The sequence below is a fragment of the Perissodus microlepis genome, chromosome 22, assembly GCF_051167445.1.
Source record: "Perissodus microlepis isolate ML-2025 ecotype Zambia chromosome 22, ASM5116744v1, whole genome shotgun sequence".
Taxonomy (NCBI): Eukaryota; Metazoa; Chordata; class Actinopteri; order Cichliformes; family Cichlidae; genus Perissodus; species Perissodus microlepis.
Genome location: NC_140481.1, coordinates 20,909,124 through 20,929,623, shown reverse-complemented (window position 1 = coordinate 20,929,623; position 20,500 = coordinate 20,909,124). Strand labels below are relative to the sequence as shown.

The 20,500-nt window shown below is 41.1% G+C and overlaps 1 protein-coding gene across 2 annotated transcripts in view; it reads left to right on the top strand.

The window, feature by feature from the left end:
* The window catches only part of kmt2ba (lysine (K)-specific methyltransferase 2Ba), a 34,356-nt gene that overhangs the window by 8,585 nt on the left and 5,271 nt on the right, over window positions 1–20,500 (top strand). Inside the window, exons 6-28 of one of the 2 annotated variants that reach the window (XM_084919083.1) lie at window positions 3,880–4,150; window positions 4,871–4,932; window positions 5,050–5,298; window positions 6,277–6,380; window positions 8,230–9,066; window positions 11,118–11,231; window positions 11,408–11,554; window positions 11,750–11,842; window positions 11,947–12,064; window positions 12,153–12,266; window positions 12,766–12,956; window positions 13,106–13,207; window positions 13,306–13,416; window positions 13,822–13,889; window positions 14,064–14,221; window positions 14,335–14,402; window positions 14,725–14,859; window positions 15,887–16,045; window positions 16,167–16,284; window positions 16,412–16,490; window positions 17,629–17,789; window positions 17,922–18,083; window positions 18,184–20,485. In XM_084919083.1, coding sequence (XP_084775209.1) covers window positions 3,880–4,150; window positions 4,871–4,932; window positions 5,050–5,298; window positions 6,277–6,380; window positions 8,230–9,066; window positions 11,118–11,231; window positions 11,408–11,554; window positions 11,750–11,842; window positions 11,947–12,064; window positions 12,153–12,266; window positions 12,766–12,956; window positions 13,106–13,207; window positions 13,306–13,416; window positions 13,822–13,889; window positions 14,064–14,221; window positions 14,335–14,402; window positions 14,725–14,859; window positions 15,887–16,045; window positions 16,167–16,284; window positions 16,412–16,490; window positions 17,629–17,789; window positions 17,922–18,083; window positions 18,184–20,485 — 5,923 coding nt within the window. The remainder of the gene's footprint in view (window positions 1–3,879; window positions 4,151–4,870; window positions 4,933–5,049; window positions 5,299–6,276; window positions 6,381–8,229; window positions 9,067–11,117; window positions 11,232–11,407; window positions 11,555–11,749; window positions 11,843–11,946; window positions 12,065–12,152; window positions 12,267–12,765; window positions 12,957–13,105; window positions 13,208–13,305; window positions 13,417–13,821; window positions 13,890–14,063; window positions 14,222–14,334; window positions 14,403–14,724; window positions 14,860–15,886; window positions 16,046–16,166; window positions 16,285–16,411; window positions 16,491–17,628; window positions 17,790–17,921; window positions 18,084–18,183; window positions 20,486–20,500) is intronic. The other variant, XM_084919084.1, reaches the window with a different exon arrangement.

The window sequence follows — 20,500 nt, the reverse complement described above, 5'->3', positions numbered from 1 at the left end:
ACTTATTTTGCATGAAAAAAGGTGCGTGTCCTTTCCTTGAGAGATGCACAGCAATATATATATATATGAGTAAATACATGCCTTTGTTTTTTTACGGGCATGAGAAGAATAAACTGAAGCTGCTGATGTGCTTGATCAGAGTCTCTCAGTCTTTCTGTTTGGATGGTTGAAATGACAGAAACTAGTAATAAACAAATAATAAAAAGTAGAGTTTACTTAAGAATATCCACAGGTCATGAAAGAATAAGCTTTGAAATCAATTTCCAAAAAGCCATAGGAGGTATTAAGTCTCAAAGGCTTAATTATTAACTGAATTCAAATGCATTTTATGTTATCTGCTGCGTGTTGTAGCAGTTATTTCAGTTCAAATGTTTTTGAATGTGCTCACTGTTAGGAGGACTGTTGCCACAGTCCTATTCAGTCCTTTTTATGGAGTTTCAGACAACTCCGTCACTCCTGCAGCAAACACTGCCACTACTGTGGCAGTGTTTGGGAGGAGGCAAGTGGCTCATGTTATTATTTTAGCATCCACTTACTCAGGTTAATTTAGCAGATTTTGGATGATATTGGCCCAGTATTAGCACAATGTGGATAAACTGGTGTCTGCACATCTGTCAGCTAATGCAAAAAAGGGGGAGTACAACACATTAAAGTAGGGTGATTCCACAGAGAGGTTTTGAAACTTTGTCACCTTGTTGTTGTTGTTGTGCCACCAGTGAGCTGTTGTGATATCCCATCATATTTTATGGTTATGAAACATAACAAGAAAAAAAATAGAAAGGAATTTGAGGTACTTTAATCATGAATTTCTATTAAAGGTTATATGAAAATGTTGGATTTTATATCCTCCTTACGTTTTTTTGCATCACAGTACCTATAGGGTTACACCACCAGCTACTGCTTATGTATAGTTGGTGTTACTACAGCCATGCAGTAGTCAGGATTAGTATTTAATTCACAAACTGACTGTAGTAATATAGATTGACTCTACTGTATGTAACCCTGCTTTAAGGTTGGGTAGGGTAATTAGTGTTGTCTGCACGGATTTGGCAAAGGGTGCTCTGCTATTTTATTAAAAATGAAATTATAATAACGAAATGCACTAAAATAATCGGATCCAATCTGACTAGCAAAGCTTCTGCACTTCTAAACAAAAAACCTAAATAAAAAAAAAAATTATGAAGCATAATTTTGATACATTTTGGCAAAAATTAACATGTAAGGCAAAAAAATAAAACATGCTTTTTTTTCTTAGCTCAATGTAGTTGTAACTAAAATATTTTCCAGCAAAAATATCTCTTGTCACACACAGATTAGCCACCGCTGTTGGAAAGCTATACCCAACACTGGTCAAGTGAGCATCACTCAGTATGAGGTGAGGAAGTACTGTTTGACAAACGGACTCACTGAACACTACATCTAGACCAAAAAGTGATCCTTTCACAAGCTTATTCATGCATTATTTATTTAAAATTTCAATAAGTTCGCACGTCTAAGTAATTTTTCCTCTTTTTTTTTTTTTCTTTTTTTTTTTTCCCCAAATGTGTGCAGTAGCATTGAAATAATACAACTGGGGGATTCAAGAGGATGCCTGTAAGTTTGAAACGGGTTACCGTACATAAGGGAGTTCCCACCCATAAAGGATTTTGTCTCCAGTTTTCATCCAGTCACCTCATTTTTATTGTAGAGCATCTTTAGATTTCCACCTCTTCAGACAAAAGGGAAGAAAGGTCTGTACTCTGTTTGGCTCCAAGTAATAATTAAATTCTTAAAAAATGTAATCCTCAGGAAGTTTGTTAAAGAGACAAAAGACCAGCACTAATCGATAAAAATCAGCGTCACCTGTTGACTAACATGTTAGCAGGTCTACAAAAAAAACCAATCGCCACCAGATATGGGCTGCAACAATTCATTGAGTAATTCGAATGTTTCGATTATTTAAAAAAAAAAAAAAAAATCATTGACACACATTGTTTGCTTCAATGTTTTGTTCAACACGTGGCTCTGTAGCGTGCCGATGTGTCAAAAAGATTGACAACACAACAGCAGCAGTGATGATGAGGCTGGAGCCAGAGTCTGTTTACACACCGAGGAGAGCAAAGAAGTGAAGCCGGTACAGAGATGGTGAGCTCAGGTTACGTGAAAGTGTCCAAACATCATCACTGTTCCTGTGATCACCATTAAAACATTTACTGGGAAAAATCTGCAGTAAGGCGACATCAAAATATGCAGATGAACAGTTTTTTTTTCACAAGCCAGTAAAAATGTACATAGGCCAGTAAAAGTCTGAGTAGCCAGTGGCTGACCTGTGGGCTGTTGTTTGTTTGACTTTGATCTCTGACCTTGGGATTATTAATATATTTTTGGTTTAAGACAGTGTTTTCTTTGAAAAACAAATTCAGTTTTAATATGGCACATAGATACATTCAAAGGGTTTAATTGTTGTTGTTTTGTTTTTGTTTTGTTTTGTTTTTACAGCTGTTGTATGCAGTTAAACTTTAAAATGCTGTAATTTCTAAAATGAACAAGAATGAGCAGTTCTGAAAAACCTGGATTTTTTTCTCTATTGAATATTTATAATTGCTCATTAATAAGAGAAAATTATTTTTATCCAATTAATCAATGGAGTCATCGATAGATTACTTGATTACTAAAACAACTGATAGCTGTCGCCCTACATGTGATTGCAAAAACAACAGAAGATGAGGGCTTCTCCATTAATGCAGTGGGTCTCATTCACTAATATGTACACTGAAATATGTCCAAAATTACTGTTTGACTTATAAAACATTCTCAACAATTCCCACAGCGGGCTCACTACGCCCTCATTTCTCCAAATAACAAAACCTGTTTCCCTCGAGGTGACGAAGAGAAAGAAGTGAAGCCTCTCTTGCAAAAACCCAGACGATGGTCCAGGTTTCTTGTAAGAGAGAGAGAAGCATGCACAGCTGGATGTGGTGTGAAAGAAAGTCTGATTGAAGAAATTGAAATAAGTTTCTGAAGAGGAAGCCAGATGTGTTCAGAAGTCCTCCTCTGGGAGTGGCAATGGCTAAAATGAACAAAGGATGATAATAATAATAATAAATACAGTTTTTTAATATAATTTCCTCTGAATAAAATACAATGTCACGCAAAGTTGATTGGAAGAAAACCCAAAACTAAATTAAATAGTCCATTTAAAAAATAAGTAAATAGGTCAGGAAGCACTAGCCTATCTCATGGTAGGATAATGACAAGAAATTAGATGTCAATTGGTGACATCCAGCAAGTGACTAATTTCTTAAAAGCAGGGATGCAATTGTCCAATGGACTATTACCAAAGCAATATCCAAGGGATTCATTACAGAAAGATATACAAGACAGAATCCTGTACAAGATTTATATAACTTTAAAAAAAGGAAAAAAAAGGAAAAATGTTTGGATGTAACAGAAAAGGCGAATCCATGGAGGAAAAAAATCAAGTTATATGTAAGTATGTTTAAAACATGATTCATAATTTAGCATTCCTGCAAAAGAATCAGTCATCATAGGAATCAGAAATGGTGACATGGTACAAAATATGGAGCAAAATGGTGTGCAGACCTTGTTTTTTCCCTTGTTTGCAACACTTTTTGGGGGGGTTAGGAATTAGAAAGGTTTGCCTTGATGTGCACACACTTGCTCTATCAACTCTTCAGACAGTCGTTAAAGGAGAGTAGCTGTACAAGTGCAAACCAAACAACAGTCCATTAAATGTAGAGTGGAAGACGTTAGATCTGCAGGCTGAATAGTGAGATATGGTGTCCAAAGATGTCACCCCCAGCACATCGCATGCACATAATGGTGACGCAAATGTGTCCTATGGCTCTTTTACCCGGCCTCTCTGTCTCTCGCCTTCAGATGTGGCAGATGATGACGATGACATCACTGATCAGGGCAGGACCCAGTGGGTTGTCTCTCAGGAAAGCATCCAGCGCAGGAGGAGAGGGAGGGGCAAGGGCCACAGGTTCAGGAAAAGGAAGATACTGAGTCAATATACTCGTGGAGGAGTGCGTTCGAGGCGCTGTGGACGCTGCAAAGGCTGCTTGGTGGAAGAGGACTGTGCCAAGTGCATCAACTGCCTGGATAAGCCCAAGTTCGGGGGGCCAAACACCAAGAGGCAGTGCTGCATGTGAGTGAAGCCCATCACAGATTTGCATTATTGTGCTTTACATGAAAATCATGACCTTTTTCATATACAGATAAGCCTTTAATGAAGTTTTACTGAATGCTTAAAAGGCATTTGAATTATTTGCCAACACTCACATTAAAGGAGCTGGCTATATAAATGTATATATAAAATAGATTTTACTCAACTCTTGTATTTTCATTTATATGTATGTTCCAGCTCTGTAACCTGGAATAATGTTGCATGTCATCTTGAACAAAGCTAGATACGGCTGCTGTATAGGCCCTAATTTGATATACTGACTGAGTTTGACTGCAAGAAGATAATTTGATTTCCATTACATATTGATTTAATTTAAACTAAGCCAGCCTGAAAGCTGCATGTTCTCATCACAGACTGAATAAGTACAGCTCCAAACTATTGCTGTAAAGGCGAGTTATCCAGCTGTTTGCGGAAAATCATTCATATATTTGGTCCACAAATTAAAAATGAACCACGCTACATGTTTTAATTGGTGCCTAAAATACTGTGTACCTTGTAGATTTAGAAATTTCTTGTACATGAAACATAAAAAAATACTTATTTCTTTTCAGTAACGCATATTAAAGAACTCAGTTAATGAAGGCAAGTTGACTCTTTGAGTTAAACACATTTATAGATGGGTACACTTGAACTTTGCCCTGGACACACACTTATGTTTTTCCATTTTTTTCCCCCTTCTAGATATAAGAAGTGTGACCGGATTGAAAAAGCAAAGATGGCGCGGATTGTGAAACCATTTAAAGGTATGTTTTTATTTTTGGATATACATTTATTTTTTTAGTTGAATCTAATAAGTTTGAATGACTACTCCGGTTTAAAAGCTTGTGTACATAATTAATCAAGGGGCTCCTTTTTCTCAGTCCAGGCGAAGGGGTTTTTGGGCTCCGTTACAAGCAGTGACGATACAAACTGGACTTCTGGAAAGCCGGCCGAGGGAACGTCCTCGATGGCGCTTGGAGTCAGGAAGCATTCACTGCGTAACATCACACCGCGCTCTTACAGCAGTCTGCTTAAATCAGAATCTGAAGACGAGGAGGACGAGGAAGAAGGAGAGGACAGGACAGATAAATCGACAGTAAAGCCAAATGTAGCTGCTGCCAACAATCAAGGTAACTAAAGCTTTGGTTTTGGCACACAAGCCTCTGAGTGTCAAGTCTGAATTTCACTCCATTCTTTATTTAGGCAAATATTTATCCTGCATAAACGTTTCATGAAAGACTCGCACAGAAAAACAGGCGCAGCATGATGTAAATCATCACAACGCCTAATATTGTTTGTCAGCAGCTAATGATTGTGAAGCAATTTTGGTGATATTTTCTCCACAATTCCAGCTGTGGCTCTGAGCCACACGGAAACACCAAAATAATTCCTGAATTACTTTCATAGCAGTTTTGATCTACATGATAACTGGAACTTATCTATTTAAAAATATAATGACACTGAGATGTCTCAGAAATTGGCAATTTGATATTACACCACAGACTTAGTAAAAGAAAATCAAAACGCAGGGCACAAAGTTGTGTAGCTTGTACTCCTTCCTCTGGCAGCATGCATGCATCAGGCAGGTTGAAAGGAGAGCAGATGCCAAATCTACTCGATTACTTTAACTCCAAGTCTCAGAGCCCCTGAAGTTGTAAGTTGATGTTTTTCCAGTTCAGATGTGTTATTTCTGATTTTCCAGCTAATTTTAGGGTAATGTTGACTGCCCTGTTGGTAACTTAGTTGAGGTAAACATGATTCGTAAAAATCATAACAGTACGCACATATGCAAGATATGTAGTGAATATACACAAACCTTTGAATATGAGCTGTTGAGTTCAAGGAGTTCATAAATAGATGGAAATAAATATGTCAGTTTACCACTAAAGCTCATCGGGGGCTCGGGTCCAAGTGCATCCTGGGTCGTTTCCCCAGTTAATTTGTAAGAATGATTTCTTTGTGCATCCTCCAATAATCTAAACATTAGAAGCACAGAATCCCTCCTTGCTCTGAGCCCTGATATTGTTTGAAACCTCTTTTGTGTCAGCAGTTTTTCTTAGATTTGTGTATCTGTGTTTTTTTTTTTGTTTGTTTGTTTGTTTTTTGAGATCTTGCTTCTCAAGATGGCGGATCAGTGGCAGACGACCCAGATGCAGGGAGGCATCGCCGGCTGCCTTCCAGAGGAGCTGGCAGCAGAACCAAAGCTTACAAGGTAAAAACATGTTTCCCTAATCCGCCTCTAATAGACCACCTAATGGAGCCTGGGACAAACAGTACTGTTTGGAAAAGTTTACCTTCATACCTGTCAGTATTTCTAGACAGGTGTTTAGTTTTCTTATTTTTTTTTCTTATTTTAAATATTAATAAAGCTTATCTTATCTTAATTCATTTATTTGATTAATAAATGAATTTTCCTCTATAATTTAACTAAATGTTTAACCCTCAAGTAACAATTGAAACACTTATTTCCAAGTGGTGCTTTTGCCCAGCTCTGAATTTCATTTTTCAGTTTTTCCACTGTTTCTTAGTTAAACCACGTCTGTTGGGATAAAAAATTCCTTAAAGAAGTCTTGTAGCCCCGTTGATCTTCTGTTTCTCACTTCCAGCTTTTTATAAGACCCTTTGCATGTACTCCGTCTGTTTCATAAATTATGGATCAATCAAGCTACGTTCGGGATAATCTTTGGCATGCTTTTTTTTTGGTAGCACCGTGAGTGATAGTCTGTTTGAAGAACAACATCATTGTCTCATTTAGCACCATTAGTGAACTTGTTATCCAAGCATGATGTTGGTGTGGGGAAGGAAAGTCATGCCCTTCCTGTTATGCGTGTTTTACTCTCTGGAGTCTTAATGGTGGTGTTTTTAAAAAAAAAAAACCCAAAATATCTGCAGGATGACACTGAAGAAGATTCTTTTGTCCAAAGTCAAATATTTTCTTCAATGTGGAGGTGCTTCTTTAAAATTGGTAATAACTAATATTCAGGAGTCAGTACAGCAGTTTGTAAATAGTCACTTAAATAGTGACGGAAGCCTCTTTGTGTCAAGTGTTTAGTTTAACTGGGACTGCAACTGCCTTAATCAACACAGCAGATGTGTAAAAAGTCAGCATTGCCTCCTCCCACCCCTGACTTCACAGCTAAAAGGCTGTTTGCTTTGTCTTTATTCGGGCTGAGATGATTCTTGGTTATGCCTCTTGCTTCTTCTTACTAGCATTTGACATTTTCAAACTAGAGCTGTCAGTTTTGAAATTGTTCCTCGCAAATCTTGTTCTGCTGGCTTGAAAGAATGGTCTATTGTGGTTTATTGCATTGCTTCAAGCTTCTGCATTTCTTTGTAATCTCTCACTTCCCCCATAAACCTGAGAACAGATATTCTTAAAGTGCAGTTCTGTCTCTGTCTGCATTTGATGTTTTGCAAATTAGTAGCCCTATTTTTTAGCAGATTATATGCACAGAGATGCACTGTGTGGGTGGGGGACGGCACCTGGCAGCACTTGTAGACATTACAGCAGGAGTATTTGCTGTGCTATCACTAATCTGCCAGATTATGGTGCTGTGGCTCGTTGCATGAACCATTTTTTGGCAGTGGGTTGGTTTTTGCATGTGACACAACAGGTGCATTATCTCTTTAATTTCATAGAATTCCCAAGTGTAGAGATGGAACTATGCAAATCCATAATTTATGAAATGACCTTTATTTATTCTGCATTCCAGTTTACACACCTGATTTGTTAGATAAATTATTAGTTTGTGTGCATTCTATAGCAGATTAATTTAAATTTCACCAAAATATTTGTTTAGTTTTGTGTTTATGATTTTTCTAGCTCTTAAAATAGTGTGTATTAATACTCAGTTAACGCTTCTGTGTGTGTTTCTGTACTGCTACTGAATGCATACACTTTTAACGCTGCTTCCTGGCTAACCGTCTTCTGAAAGTCGCAGTGCTCCTTCCATTTTCTGTCATTTTGGCTGTTGCCGGTTGCCGCCGCTGCATGTCACTACTATCAGTGTAACTTTGGTACATCTCTTGCTGGTTGGCTTAGGCAGTCCCCTCCTCCACAGGCACAGGAGAGCGCAGAAGAGATGGAGCCCAGAGAAACTTTCCCTGAGCCCAGACCGCCCTGGACCCCAATGCGGCAGCTACAAATACACTTATGCCGTCTGCCTGACTTTGTCCTGCAGTCTCCTGCTGTGTATTTGCTGCGGCAGTCGCCCCAACATGATGATGTGGATCGGTGTATTGCACAGTCGCATCCACAGTTGTCTCATCTTGCAACACAGCCTGCTTTTTCTCATTTGTCATGTCCCATTACAAACTGTCCCCCAGAAATATCCCATCCTGAAACACAGCCTGCTTCTCCACTTTCACCTCATCCCGTTAGAGACTCGCCACAGAAATCTTTGCTGTTACGTTTGCAGCGTTTGCCCCAGTCCGTGGTGCAGTCAGCCATGCATTCGAACAAATATGTGTCATCACCACCTCAGCAGCATCCACAGTCCACGCTGCACTCAGCTCTGATTCAGGTTTCATCACAGCAGTGCTCTGGGCGTCCAGGGTCTGAGGTGGAGCACACAGAGACGCACAGAGCTAAGACAGATAAAACTCTGAGCAGAGTTGTGCCTGGCCCCCCTCAGACTGTCAGTGCAGGCGCAGAATTACAGGAGGACGCACAAGACGAGCAGGAGGAGCGACGACTGGAGCAGGCTGAAGAGGACAAGCCGGATTCTTCTGTAAAAGAGACAGTGCTGCAAAACTGTCCAACAACTGACCCACACTCTGTCCTTCGTTCCCAGAATCCTGCAGAGTGTACGTCAGTGAACACCCCGACAGGGTTAACTAACGGATTTCCCCAAAAGGGCCTGTCGCAGAACACGTACAAGATCCGTGTAGACTTCAAGGTGAGTCTCAGCAGCCTGTTTGCTTTACAACTCATCGGGGTGTGTATTTACTCTACAGTGTTACCTTTCAGCACCACCATTATCGCTTTCTCTCAGGAGAGCTCATTCCACCTTAAGATCCCCACATAGCTGTAAATTATAACTGATCTCAGACTGAATGCCTCAGGAGGTTCTTCATAACAGCTGCTATACAACTGCTTAATGCACAATAATATGATTTTATCCACATTTATTAAGAACTTTATGATAAATTAATGTTGCTTTGAGGTTTCAGATTTGTGCTGTTATCTGTGTCGAAGCTGCCGTGCCGATATAGTTTCCTGCAAAGGAATAATAAAGCATCCATCTATCTTCATCTATCTGCATTAGGGCTGCCACAAACTATTATTTTGATAGTCGACTAGTCACCGATTATTTTTGTGATTAGTCGACTAATCAGATCATGCATCCATTGGACGTAAAACGTACAGCTTATTGCACCAGCATGCATCTGCTCTTATATAACTATCATTAGCTTATAGCTTTAAGTGTTTAAGGTATTTGCTAACTAAAAATAAAGACAAGATGATAGTTTGTTAAATTTTAATGAAATTTGCAGATTGTTTCGGTGAAGTTTAATAAACTCCTTGCTATCTAAAATATAACGGGACACCGGAGTATATTCTCGAGCATCTCACACTTCTGATAATCAGCTGTCTGCTTGACATTTATTCAGCTGTGTAAAAACTATAACTTTAATCTCAGCCAAACCGATTTACTCAGGAACAAATAAAATACTAAAAAAAAAGCCAAACAATAACATTTTTAAGTTATTTAAGTGACTTATATATCATGTTTAACCTGAGTAGCGAAAGACGGCGGTGGGTTTGAAAACGATTTGCCGGAAGTCCGGTGTGCTCACCGGCTCTAGTGAGTCTTGCCCCCGGCTAGCTATCGAGCTAGAGGGTAACAGACGTCTCCGAAAACGTCGGAGCACTTTTGAAAGTATGTGGTGTCTTGATAAATTGAGCAGATATTTGAGGTTTACGCAGTTACATTCTCGCCTGAAAATATGTTAAACGTTTATTTTGAGACCCAGAAAGAATAATAAGAGTAATATTAAAACTAACTAGCTGCCGCCATTGTTGGAAAATGAGCTGGGCTGCGCTGGGCCGCGCTATGAATTCTGGGACAGAGCTACTTCTTCTTCTTCGGGGTTTAACGGCAGCTGGCATCCTTGTACATGCAGTGCTGCCATCTTCTGTTTCAGTCCGGTATTACACTCTTAAATCCTACTACTTATTCCTGCGTCTTTTGTGATCTTACAAAGCTTCAAATGACGCGTCGACTATTAAATCAGTCGTCGACGATTTTGATAGTCGACGTAATCGTGACTAGTCGACTAATCGTGGCAGCCCTAATCTGCATAAACTGCAGGTTATTAAGTTTGTGTAGCTTCAAGTAAGGTGGTTGTTACATCTGTGGGCTTTGGTCACACACTGGAAAGTCATTTTTTATAGAAAGCATCATCTTTGGGAAAATGACCTTAGTGCTGACTTCATGTATGACATCAGCAAACACATTTGTAGTTAATAGTCTGAGTTACTGATTTCAGATGTTCTTTAATTTTCATTTTGTAGGTTATGGCTCAATTTAGAACAGTGTATATGAAAAAACAGAGTATGAGGCACATTCAGTTTAAAAAAATAAAGAAGGTCAAATGTCAAACTAAATTTTCCTTGCCATGTTTTATATACAGTTTATGGGTCTGAGAAAATATCTCTGAGAGAAAAAGTTCATTTTCACTATGACAAACACTCTTTTCAGTTTGCTTTCAAACAAACATCAGTATTTTCATGCTATGTAAATTACCATAATGGGAGGAGAAGGCAGCGGGGAATGTTTGTTATTTCAGCATATGGATGATCAGCCATGCTCTCATTCAGTTGTTACAAACCGGCATATGTTCATAACCTTGATACAGGTTAGTGAACTAATGTAGCACCTGGAAACCTCTGGAGAAGAGGCTCTGATTGCTTTGTTTGTGCTGTTATTGGGTGTCTGTCCACTAGGAGGACTGTGCAGTCCAGAATGTGTGGCTAATGGGCGGCCTCAGCGTTCTCACGTCTGTCCCAACTACGCCTCAGCCCGTCTGTCTGCTCTGCGCCAGTAAAGGGCGACACGAGGTAAGCTGAGCTTGACTAGTTTGGCAAAGTATGCAAATTGCTTATTTGGGTGCTCACGCAAATAGCTTGTTTTACATTTCAGTTATGTGACAGAAAACAAAATAGAAACATTTCATATGCATTCTGAATGTTGTTATTGTTATTTTTTTAACTCATCTACCTCCCACTTCCATCAGATGATCTTCTGTCAGATCTGCTGTGAGCCTTTCCACAGTTTCTGCCTGTCACCTGAGGAGCGCCCCCTCGAGGAGAACAAGGAAAACTGGTTCTGCAGGCGCTGCAAATTCTGCCACGTGTGCGGACGTCGAAGCAAGAGCACAAAGGTGTGTATGAGGCGTAGCGAGACTTTATAATATCCCAAGAAGAAGAAGAAGAAACAAGTTTGCAAACATTATCCACGCTTCTTAACTATTTTACACACGAGATCTGAATTAAATTACATATTTAATTTTTGGTGTACATCATAGTCGAGTATTTACCCATAATTATTATACCTTTGTTTTTCTGTCCCTTCACAGCCTGTGCTGCAGTGCAGGAGATGCCAAACGTCATACCACCCTTCATGCTTGGGACCAACATACCCTAAACCTATGAACTCCAGCGTCCCCTGGGTAAATGCATTAACAGCTTTAAAGTAATTAGGAATATGTTCAGTTTATTTGAGGATAAATGTGACGATTTCATGACACCGTACATCACACATGTCTTTGTGCAGGTGTGTATGACGTGCATTCGGTGTAAAAGTTGCGGCGTGACTCCTGGAAAGACCTGGGACTTGACGTGGAACCACGAGCAGGACCTCTGCCCTGACTGCACCTCACTCCACAAAAAAGGTAAGACTTCTGAGAGTTGAACTTGTATGTAAATATGCTTGAAATGGATGATGTGACTCGTCTGTGATTTCTGTTTACTTTACGTCAGGTAATTTCTGCACTATCTGCCACAAGTGCTATGAAGACAGTATCCAACCATCACAGATGCTTCAGTGTTCGCAGTGCAGCCACTGGATTCATTACAGATGTGAAGGGATCTCAGGTGAGTTGCTCTCGTAAAGTTTTCAGTTCCGTCAGTTTTTGTTCACTGTTTGTTGGATTTCATGTTTTCTCAGGCTGTTAAAAGTAGACCCCACCCCCTCCACCCCTCTTATTGTTGTAATGCATCTATCAGTTACAAGGGTGAATAGTCATACTTTAATAAGGCCACAATTTCAAATAATGACATCACATTACAGACAACTAATCCCTGTGAGATGAAAGCTCTGGTTTCAGGCTCTAAAGGCTTGATTTGAGACTTTTCTAACCCAAAGAGTGGATATAGAGACGGAGAATAAACTTGGGTGGCTTCACCAAAATAAATATGAATTAATTCTAACAGTGAATTAATCAAAACTGAAAGTTTTCTAATTATATAAAAGCTGTTATGAGCTTGTTTTCTGAATGAGTGACTTATAAAACAGGACCAAACTGTGGAGATAAAATGTGATTGCTGTTAACTTGCTGTGTAGAAACGAAGCTCTCCTTCTCTGTCTTTGCAGAGGAGCTTTTTGGGCTGCTCTCGAGTCAGCAAGGCAGAGTGGATTTTACATGTTCGCCCTGCAGTCAGCATCAAACCAGTCACAGCATCCTGAAGGAGGAGCTGCAGAGGAGGCTCACAGCCAGAGTGGAGGAAGTGCTCACTGACCTCCTCTCCTCCAACAGCACTCAGCACCTTATCACGTGTAAAGCGGTAAGAGCTGCCCACAAGACTCTGAGAGGATGCACCAGGAAGCCTTTTTATCCTTTAAAATGCCGCATTTTAGTATTTCTCCTTCAACGTCAAAGCCTGATTATGTTCCAGATGTGTCGCTGGAGTAGTTGTCTCTTACTGTCTTTCAGTGTCAGGAATCAAACATCACAGCATTTATCAGGGAACAGCAACCAGTCTGTGATCTACAAGCGGTGGAGAGGAGGTTTAAAGGGGGCGGATACACCTCAATAGTGAGCATATATATCCTATGCATTTACACGTAGGCTCTTTTTGTAGAACCCACACTGAATTAATGGCCTTTTTTTCTTTTTTCCTGTCTCCCAATCAGAAAGCCTTTCATAGCGATATTGCTTCTGTGATAAGGCAAAGGCTGCAGGAAGAGGAAGCTCTGCTGGAAGATCAGAGACCGACCCTTCAGGCAATGTCACACTACGTTGAAGTAAGCGCTCCCTTTACCATTCTCTAATTGCTTTTAATGTATTTTTTAGAGACCCAGACCTTAATTCATTTTGTAGGGAAACCTGTTTTTCCTCAGGATAAATCACAAGTTGACTAATACAGCTCCTTTCTCCCCAAGTTAAGCACTCGTAGCACATTCATACAGCGCTTTAGTCTATGCCTGAGCGCTTTTTCTAACATTCACACACACTTTTACTTTGATTGATACATCAGGGACAGTCTGGGTTCAATATCTTGCCCAAGGATACTTGCGAGGAAATGCCCATCCGTCTCATCTACCACCTGAGCTACAGCTGCCCCCTTTCTGTTCTCGTTGTCACATCCAAATGAACGTTCTTCAACATTCCTTAATTTTGGTCTTACTTCATTGTTTCCTGCCTGACAGGTCATGGAAAAAGTATTCAGTTGGTGCAATGTCAAAAAGTGGAACTCGTTCTCAGAAGAACTTCCGAGGTAAGTAAACGCAGCTAAAAATACTTTACTTAACCAATTTCATAAACGTCGTCATTTACAAGGTTGGCACTAAATTAAATCTTAATTATAATTAAAACGTCTGAAGACCTTGTAGTAGATGGACAGGTGCCTAAAATGGCTCTCTTCAGTTTGTTTTTATCCCCTCCTCTTTAGTGGCATGCTCCCCGAGGCAGTTCTCCCACCATCTAAAGAGCACAGCTATGCACAATGGCTGGAGAGAACATACCAGCTCAAAAACTCCAGGGACCCACAGACGGGGAAAACCAACTCGTCAGTGACTTCACAGCAAACTCCCTCTCTGAAATTACTTGGTATGGACGCTATTACAATCTGTTTTGTAGCACACTGAAGACAAAGCTAAAGGCACTATCTTGCAATAGATCGATCACATTCTCAAGTTTAAAATGTTTACATGATCCTCCAGAGACCACCAAGACTGAAGATGTGAGACAATGTGCCCTGTGCCAGCAATGTGGAGACTCTGCTCCCAGTGTGAGTTTTTATGTCAAGGCTTTTGGCTCATAGATCTTTTTCCCCCACTTAATTTTGGTGTTGTTTCATGCATTGTTTGCTCTGAAGGCATCAGGATAGACAGAAGTCCTCAAAATATTCAGCAAGTTTAAGTTAATCATTTTTTTAAGTTCAGGATAAGGGGAAAGTATCCCATTTTCACTGTTTTTTGTTAAAGAAATGACTGATTATGTGAGGATGTATAGAATTTTTATTAAATTGTTGACCATTTTTTGATTTCTTGGCACTATAATAACGGCTCCCTGATACTTCTTAAGTGATATAACTGCTCTTTTCTCAACAGGAAGCAGGACGGCTCCTGTACTTGGGTCAGAACGAGTGGGCCCATGTTAACTGCTGTCTTTGGTCTGCAGAGGTGTACGAGGAAAACAGCGCTCTTCTTCAGGTGCACAGTGCTGTCTCAAGGGGGCGCCACCTGGTAAGATTGAATTAAATGGTAACTAAGGCTGTGCGTGACAGCTAGGTGTTCAGACGTCGCTGCTCTTGCTAGAAATACAGTTCGTTAAATCTCGTTTCATTTATGTGCCGGCACCTGTCTTTGTGATGGCAAGATGCAAACAAGCGAAGCAACGACAGCTGTCGATGGTCAAAAGTGGTCGCGGTACGATCATAAAAATGAATTCGAGACAGATGTTTCCACATAGAATAACGATCTGGTCAAACTTAACAAATGTGAAGAGACAGCTGCACCTTTATCCACACACAGACTTAACAAATTTAACAAATATAAATCTGAATTTGGGCACTTTTTTTTTTTTTTAAACCTTTTTCTGTCCTTCGATGTCAGCATTATAACTCTGCAGACAATTTGGCGTAAAGTCAATTAACTCCTTGGATGAGAAATGGTCCCACGAGGCAAAAGGCCATTGAGATGCATGAATTCTTTCTCAAAATAATTTTGTTTGTTCAAATCGATAAACGGATATACAGTATTCCCCTTCAAGAAACTCTTAACAAGGAAATCCAGGCAATGTTTGCAAATCACCTAAACCTGACATTTAGGCCAATTATGTATCTTTAATTTGGAGGATTTTTTTTTTTATCATGGATTAAAAGTTGAGAAAAGACCGCCAGCTGACAGCCATTAAACACCAAATGTTTGCTGAGAAGGAAGGAGGGCTACTTTTACATATATTTCTGTAACATTTTATCCAATACAAAGTGTCACTTTGGTGGAATAAAAGCACATTTTGGCTATTGAAAAATATGATTAATGGTTTCTTATGTGAAATCTTATCTTATTTATATTGCCGATGTTTAACCTTGTCCATTTTTATTATTTATTTATTTATTTTTCTTCCTGTCTTCCATTTAAAGATCTTGTGAATTATTTGATCATCTCTAATCCTAATGGCCTGACTTTAGGATCAGTGATTCATTTTGTGAGGTTGACACGTACCCTTTGGTCCTAAAACTATGTGTGTACATATTAAATTTTCCTCCAGCGCTGTGATCGTTGCGGGCAGTCAGGAGCCACCGTGGGCTGTTGCCTCCCCACCTGTCAGAGTAACTTCCACTTCATGTGTGCACGTGCCCAGAGCTGCGCGTTCCAGCAGGACAGGAAGGTTTACTGCTACAAACACAGGGACCTGGTGACTGCAAAGGTGTGAATTTATATGTTGTCAGATTATAAATATATATTTTTGTTGAAAGCAGTATACATATTTAATATTATATTCTGATTTTGTGTTCGTTATGCTGACTATTGTTTGTGATTCTTCACAGATCGTCTCTGGTAAAGGGTTTGAAGTCCCGCGACGGGTGTATGTGGACTTCAATGGGATCAATCTCAGAAGGAAGTTCCTCACAGGTCTTGAGCCAGAATCCATAAATATGACCATAGGTAAGATTATCTTGATGTTCCATGTTTTTGACTCTTGTAATGGGATAGATTCAGATTGAATTAAAATACGGCTGCTTTATGTCTTGATGCAATGAACCTCATTATCTGTTTCTTTTTTACCTTCCAGGCTCGCTGCAGATTCAGAAACTTGGTGTTCTGTCAGAGCTGTCGTCAAACGGGAGGATGCTGTATCCTGTAGGCTATCAGTAAGTGATAACTGCCTTTGTATTCAAGCATTTTTTTTTTTTTTTTTTTTTTTGGTTGGGGTTTTTTTTGCAAACAGCAACTTTTGAATTATAGATATAAGTAGAACTTAACGTGCCTGTTTCGTATTCTATAACTTATAAATAGCTAAAAACAGCTACAACACATAGTCTGCAAAGCTGTCCACAGGCCTAGCGCAGAACCATGTTTTCCTCTTGATGTGTAAGGCGCAGCGGTACTTTTGTCCACAGTTGTATTATTAAAGAAAAATAAAAAGTACCCACAGGGAAATTAGTTTTAAAGTCAGACTGTTTTCTCTATCAGGCTGTAAACACTTTCATTTCTACTTTAGAGTAGAAGCACATTTAAACAGAAGACTCTATTAGCCTTCTTCCACTGCTGCCTACTCAGCTGGACTGAACTCGGTTTATGTCGTTTTCCATTACAGTCGACCTAATGTGCATGTGGTCATTATAGCAACAAGGCCGAAAGTCCAGTGAGGTCATTTGTATGCAACGTGAACAACACAACAAAGGAGTCGAGACGGTGTCATACCTGCTGTTTGGTGTATGGCTTATTCTCAGACTCGGGGACCAGAGTGTTGTTTTTTGTGTAGTTTTCTATGGGCTCAAATTGTGTTCATAAATATTTTGTACTTGTAATTGTAACTTATGTAAAAATATTTACACAAGTTAAAAAAATTTTTGTTAAGATCTGGTTACAGATGCAAAGCAAAAAACGATGTGTAAAACTCTGCGCTCAAGTTCCCTGGCTGTGTGTGGACTTCAACTTACAAGTACTAATTTTGACCCAATTTTTCTTCCTTTCACCTGATTGGTCAATGTCATGTCAATCACAAATTTAACAATCCAGTCAGTCTATTTATGTCACATTTTCTTTCGATCGCCTCGAATCCCTTGGAACCTCGGCCAAGTAGATTAAAAAAGAAGCACCTGGTAACAGGTACTACCACCTAATGGAAACCCCTGAAAACCATGCCAAGCTGTACTAATGGGAAAGGGTTACATGTGATTGGCTTAGTTCTTGGCTGCTGTTACTGACATTACTGATTTATCCATAGTTCATTGTCTCTTCATTAACAAGCTTGAAACGTATTTTCTTCCTTCTTTTATTTTCTAGGTGTTCACGGTTGTACTGGAGCACCGTGGACCCACGCCGGCGCTGTAAGTACACCTGCAAGGTGACAGAGGTGAGCACTCCTCTCCCTGGTGAGGAACAGAATTTGAAGTGGGAGGATGAAGAGAACCACACCATAGTCCACAGTCCGAACCACCACAGAGGTGAGCAGGATCTCAACGGCTGTGAGGAGAGCGCTGAAGCTGAAGCAGTGGACAAGAAATTGAAAATATGAGTATTTTTTTACTGTGCTAAAAACTATTTTCTTTTTTTTTCTTTTTTAAAATCTTTACTAGATATTGAGTCTCCAGATATTTTAAGTCCCACATCCAGCCCAATAAAATCCACTTCCATGTCACCCAACTCTAAACTGCACAACACACCCGGGTCTAAAAGCCCTGCTTACACACACACCAGGAGACCAGCAGGAGGATCATCTCGACCACTACCATCTCCAGGTACGTGGAGTTTTAGGAGAAGATGTGTAGCTGTTGTAGTGTGACTTTAAATTTAAAAAAAAAGTAAACCCCATTTCACACTCCCTTTTCTTGCTGTTAGGGTGTGCTCCACCCAAATCCCATCACATCCTGACTCTGAGGGACCTGGAGGAAACCCGACGGCCTCGAAGGCTCTCGTCCAGAAGCCGGTGCAGCTCCTCGCCATCAGAGAGCGACCCGTCCGTACCGATGACACTCCGCTCTGGCGGCACGGTCCACTCACGATGTGCCCTATTCAGCTCCCCTCCGAGAGCATCGAACTTTGGATCGGCTTCACCTCCTCTCTCACGACAGAACTCTGCATCTCCAGTCTGGAGCTCCCCACCTAGATCCAGCTCCAGCATTTCTACAGGGCTGTCGCCTCGGCAAGGAGCCATCACTCACTCCCCCAGAGGGAGGCATAGCTTTAAAATTACCACTCCAGTCTCTGCCGAGGTTCCCCAAGACTTTTTGGCATCATCTGAGGCAGAAGATGCAGCTGTGGCCACTACAAATGGGATCTCACTGGCACCTGATAACCTGGAGGAGGAAGTGGCCCACCTGATGTCTCAGGAGCTTCCTTACACTGTGTTTGACACTGACACTGAGGTAGCAGTGGACTCCATGCTGAATGCTAAGCTTGAGTTTGATGAGGCTTTGCTCACAGAGAATGTGTCGCTTCATTGCGGGGCACAAGGCAGCAGAGAGGTGGAAATGCAGGGAAACGATCAGGAGATTGATTCTGAAGAAGACGACTCGAGTCGTTATTTTAAGTTTTCACGCACGGTGGTGTGCGATCACACAGCAAGTGGCTCGGATGCCTCAGGTCAGCTTAATTCAGCTCAGTCTATCCCGCAGTTAGACGGTGCGGACGGCGGGTCAGAAACTGAAAGCGAGGCGGCCGATGAAGACGCTCAGGATGCAGAGGGAGGAAATGAAGAAGCTAAAATTCAAACCAACCACACTACACCCACTAAACAACTAACGGTGGCGCTAAAGAGGCTTGAGTCAATCTACACGGTCCCAAAGTCACCAGTTGAAGAACAACCTGAACCAGTGCTTCAGGAAAGTCTTTCACCTTCTGCTCTCCTGGAGTCAGCTTACACAAATAACGAACTGTCCGTTCAGGAGGAAGAGGTCCCGATGACCTCAGAAACATCGCCGTCTCAAAACGAGGTGTTCTTGGATTCATCTACAGGCCACTTTGTTCCTGCTGAGCATGGCTCTGCAGAGTATCCAAATAAACACATCGTTGGCGACAGAGATGACAGCGCTTCGTCAGCTGACTCAGATGAAGGCTTTAAAGATGATTTGAATGATCCTGATTATTCTCCAGAGCCTAAAACCAAAAAACCTCCCACAGCACAGATGAAAACGGTCTTTGTGAAGACAAAATATCCTGCGCCAAACCTCAAGCGCTTGGCGATGAAACCTTCACTTCCCCTGATGCAAGCCAAACTGCCTTTACCCCCTCACCCTGGACAAACTGCGTCCGTTTCCTCTGCTGCAGTTACTTTTCATGCAGTACCGCGCCCGGTCGCACCCCCTGCCATTATCAATGGTTTAAATGCTTTAAACATTCAGCCAGGTGCTTCACTGGGGAAAACCATCGCTATAAACTTGATCAGCTCCAAGCCAGAAAGTCAGCAGCAGGCAGCGACGGAGAACCCAGCTGGGTCAGCTAGCTCGCCCCCAGTGCAGGCTTCTACCCATCAGGTCCTGCTGGTCAACCGGCACGGTCAGATTATGATCAAAGACCCAAAGTTGAACACGTATCAGCCTCTCAGTACAGATTCACCAACCTACAATAAGATAAGCCAGATTGCCAAGATTCTCCACAGTGGTAATGCTTTACAGCGCTCCATGCCTCATGTCATAATAAAGCCTCGGCCCAGCCCTTCAGCTGCAAACGCCCCTCCTGCCCCTAACCTCCAGGCGGCCGAGAGGAAGATCATCGTCAAAATGGTGCCCATGAAAAGCAACAGCACAGCTGCTGCTCCCACAACTGTCAGCATGTACGGCTCTCCTGAATCTAGTTTCTCCAACATTGAAGAAAGCACAGCCCAAGCGATTATCGATAGAGCCATGGCTACTCACCGCGACGCACCCAAAACAAAACCCATCATCCTCAGCAGTACTCGACAGCCAAAGGCCAAGCATCGGAAACCATTGCCATTTCCCAACGTCGAAGACTCGGATCAGTCATCAGCTGGTCGTTCGGAGTCTCCTAGTGTTTTCGGTAATGAATCAATACCTGCTGCATCGCGCCACCAGGTGAGAGTTAAGAGAGTGTCGTCGGTGTCTGAGAGACCTTCCAGGAAGAAATCCAAGATGGACTTCCTGAAGGATCCATCGAGTGAGCCGGAGGACACTGATGAAGCCAGGTAACAGATGATTTT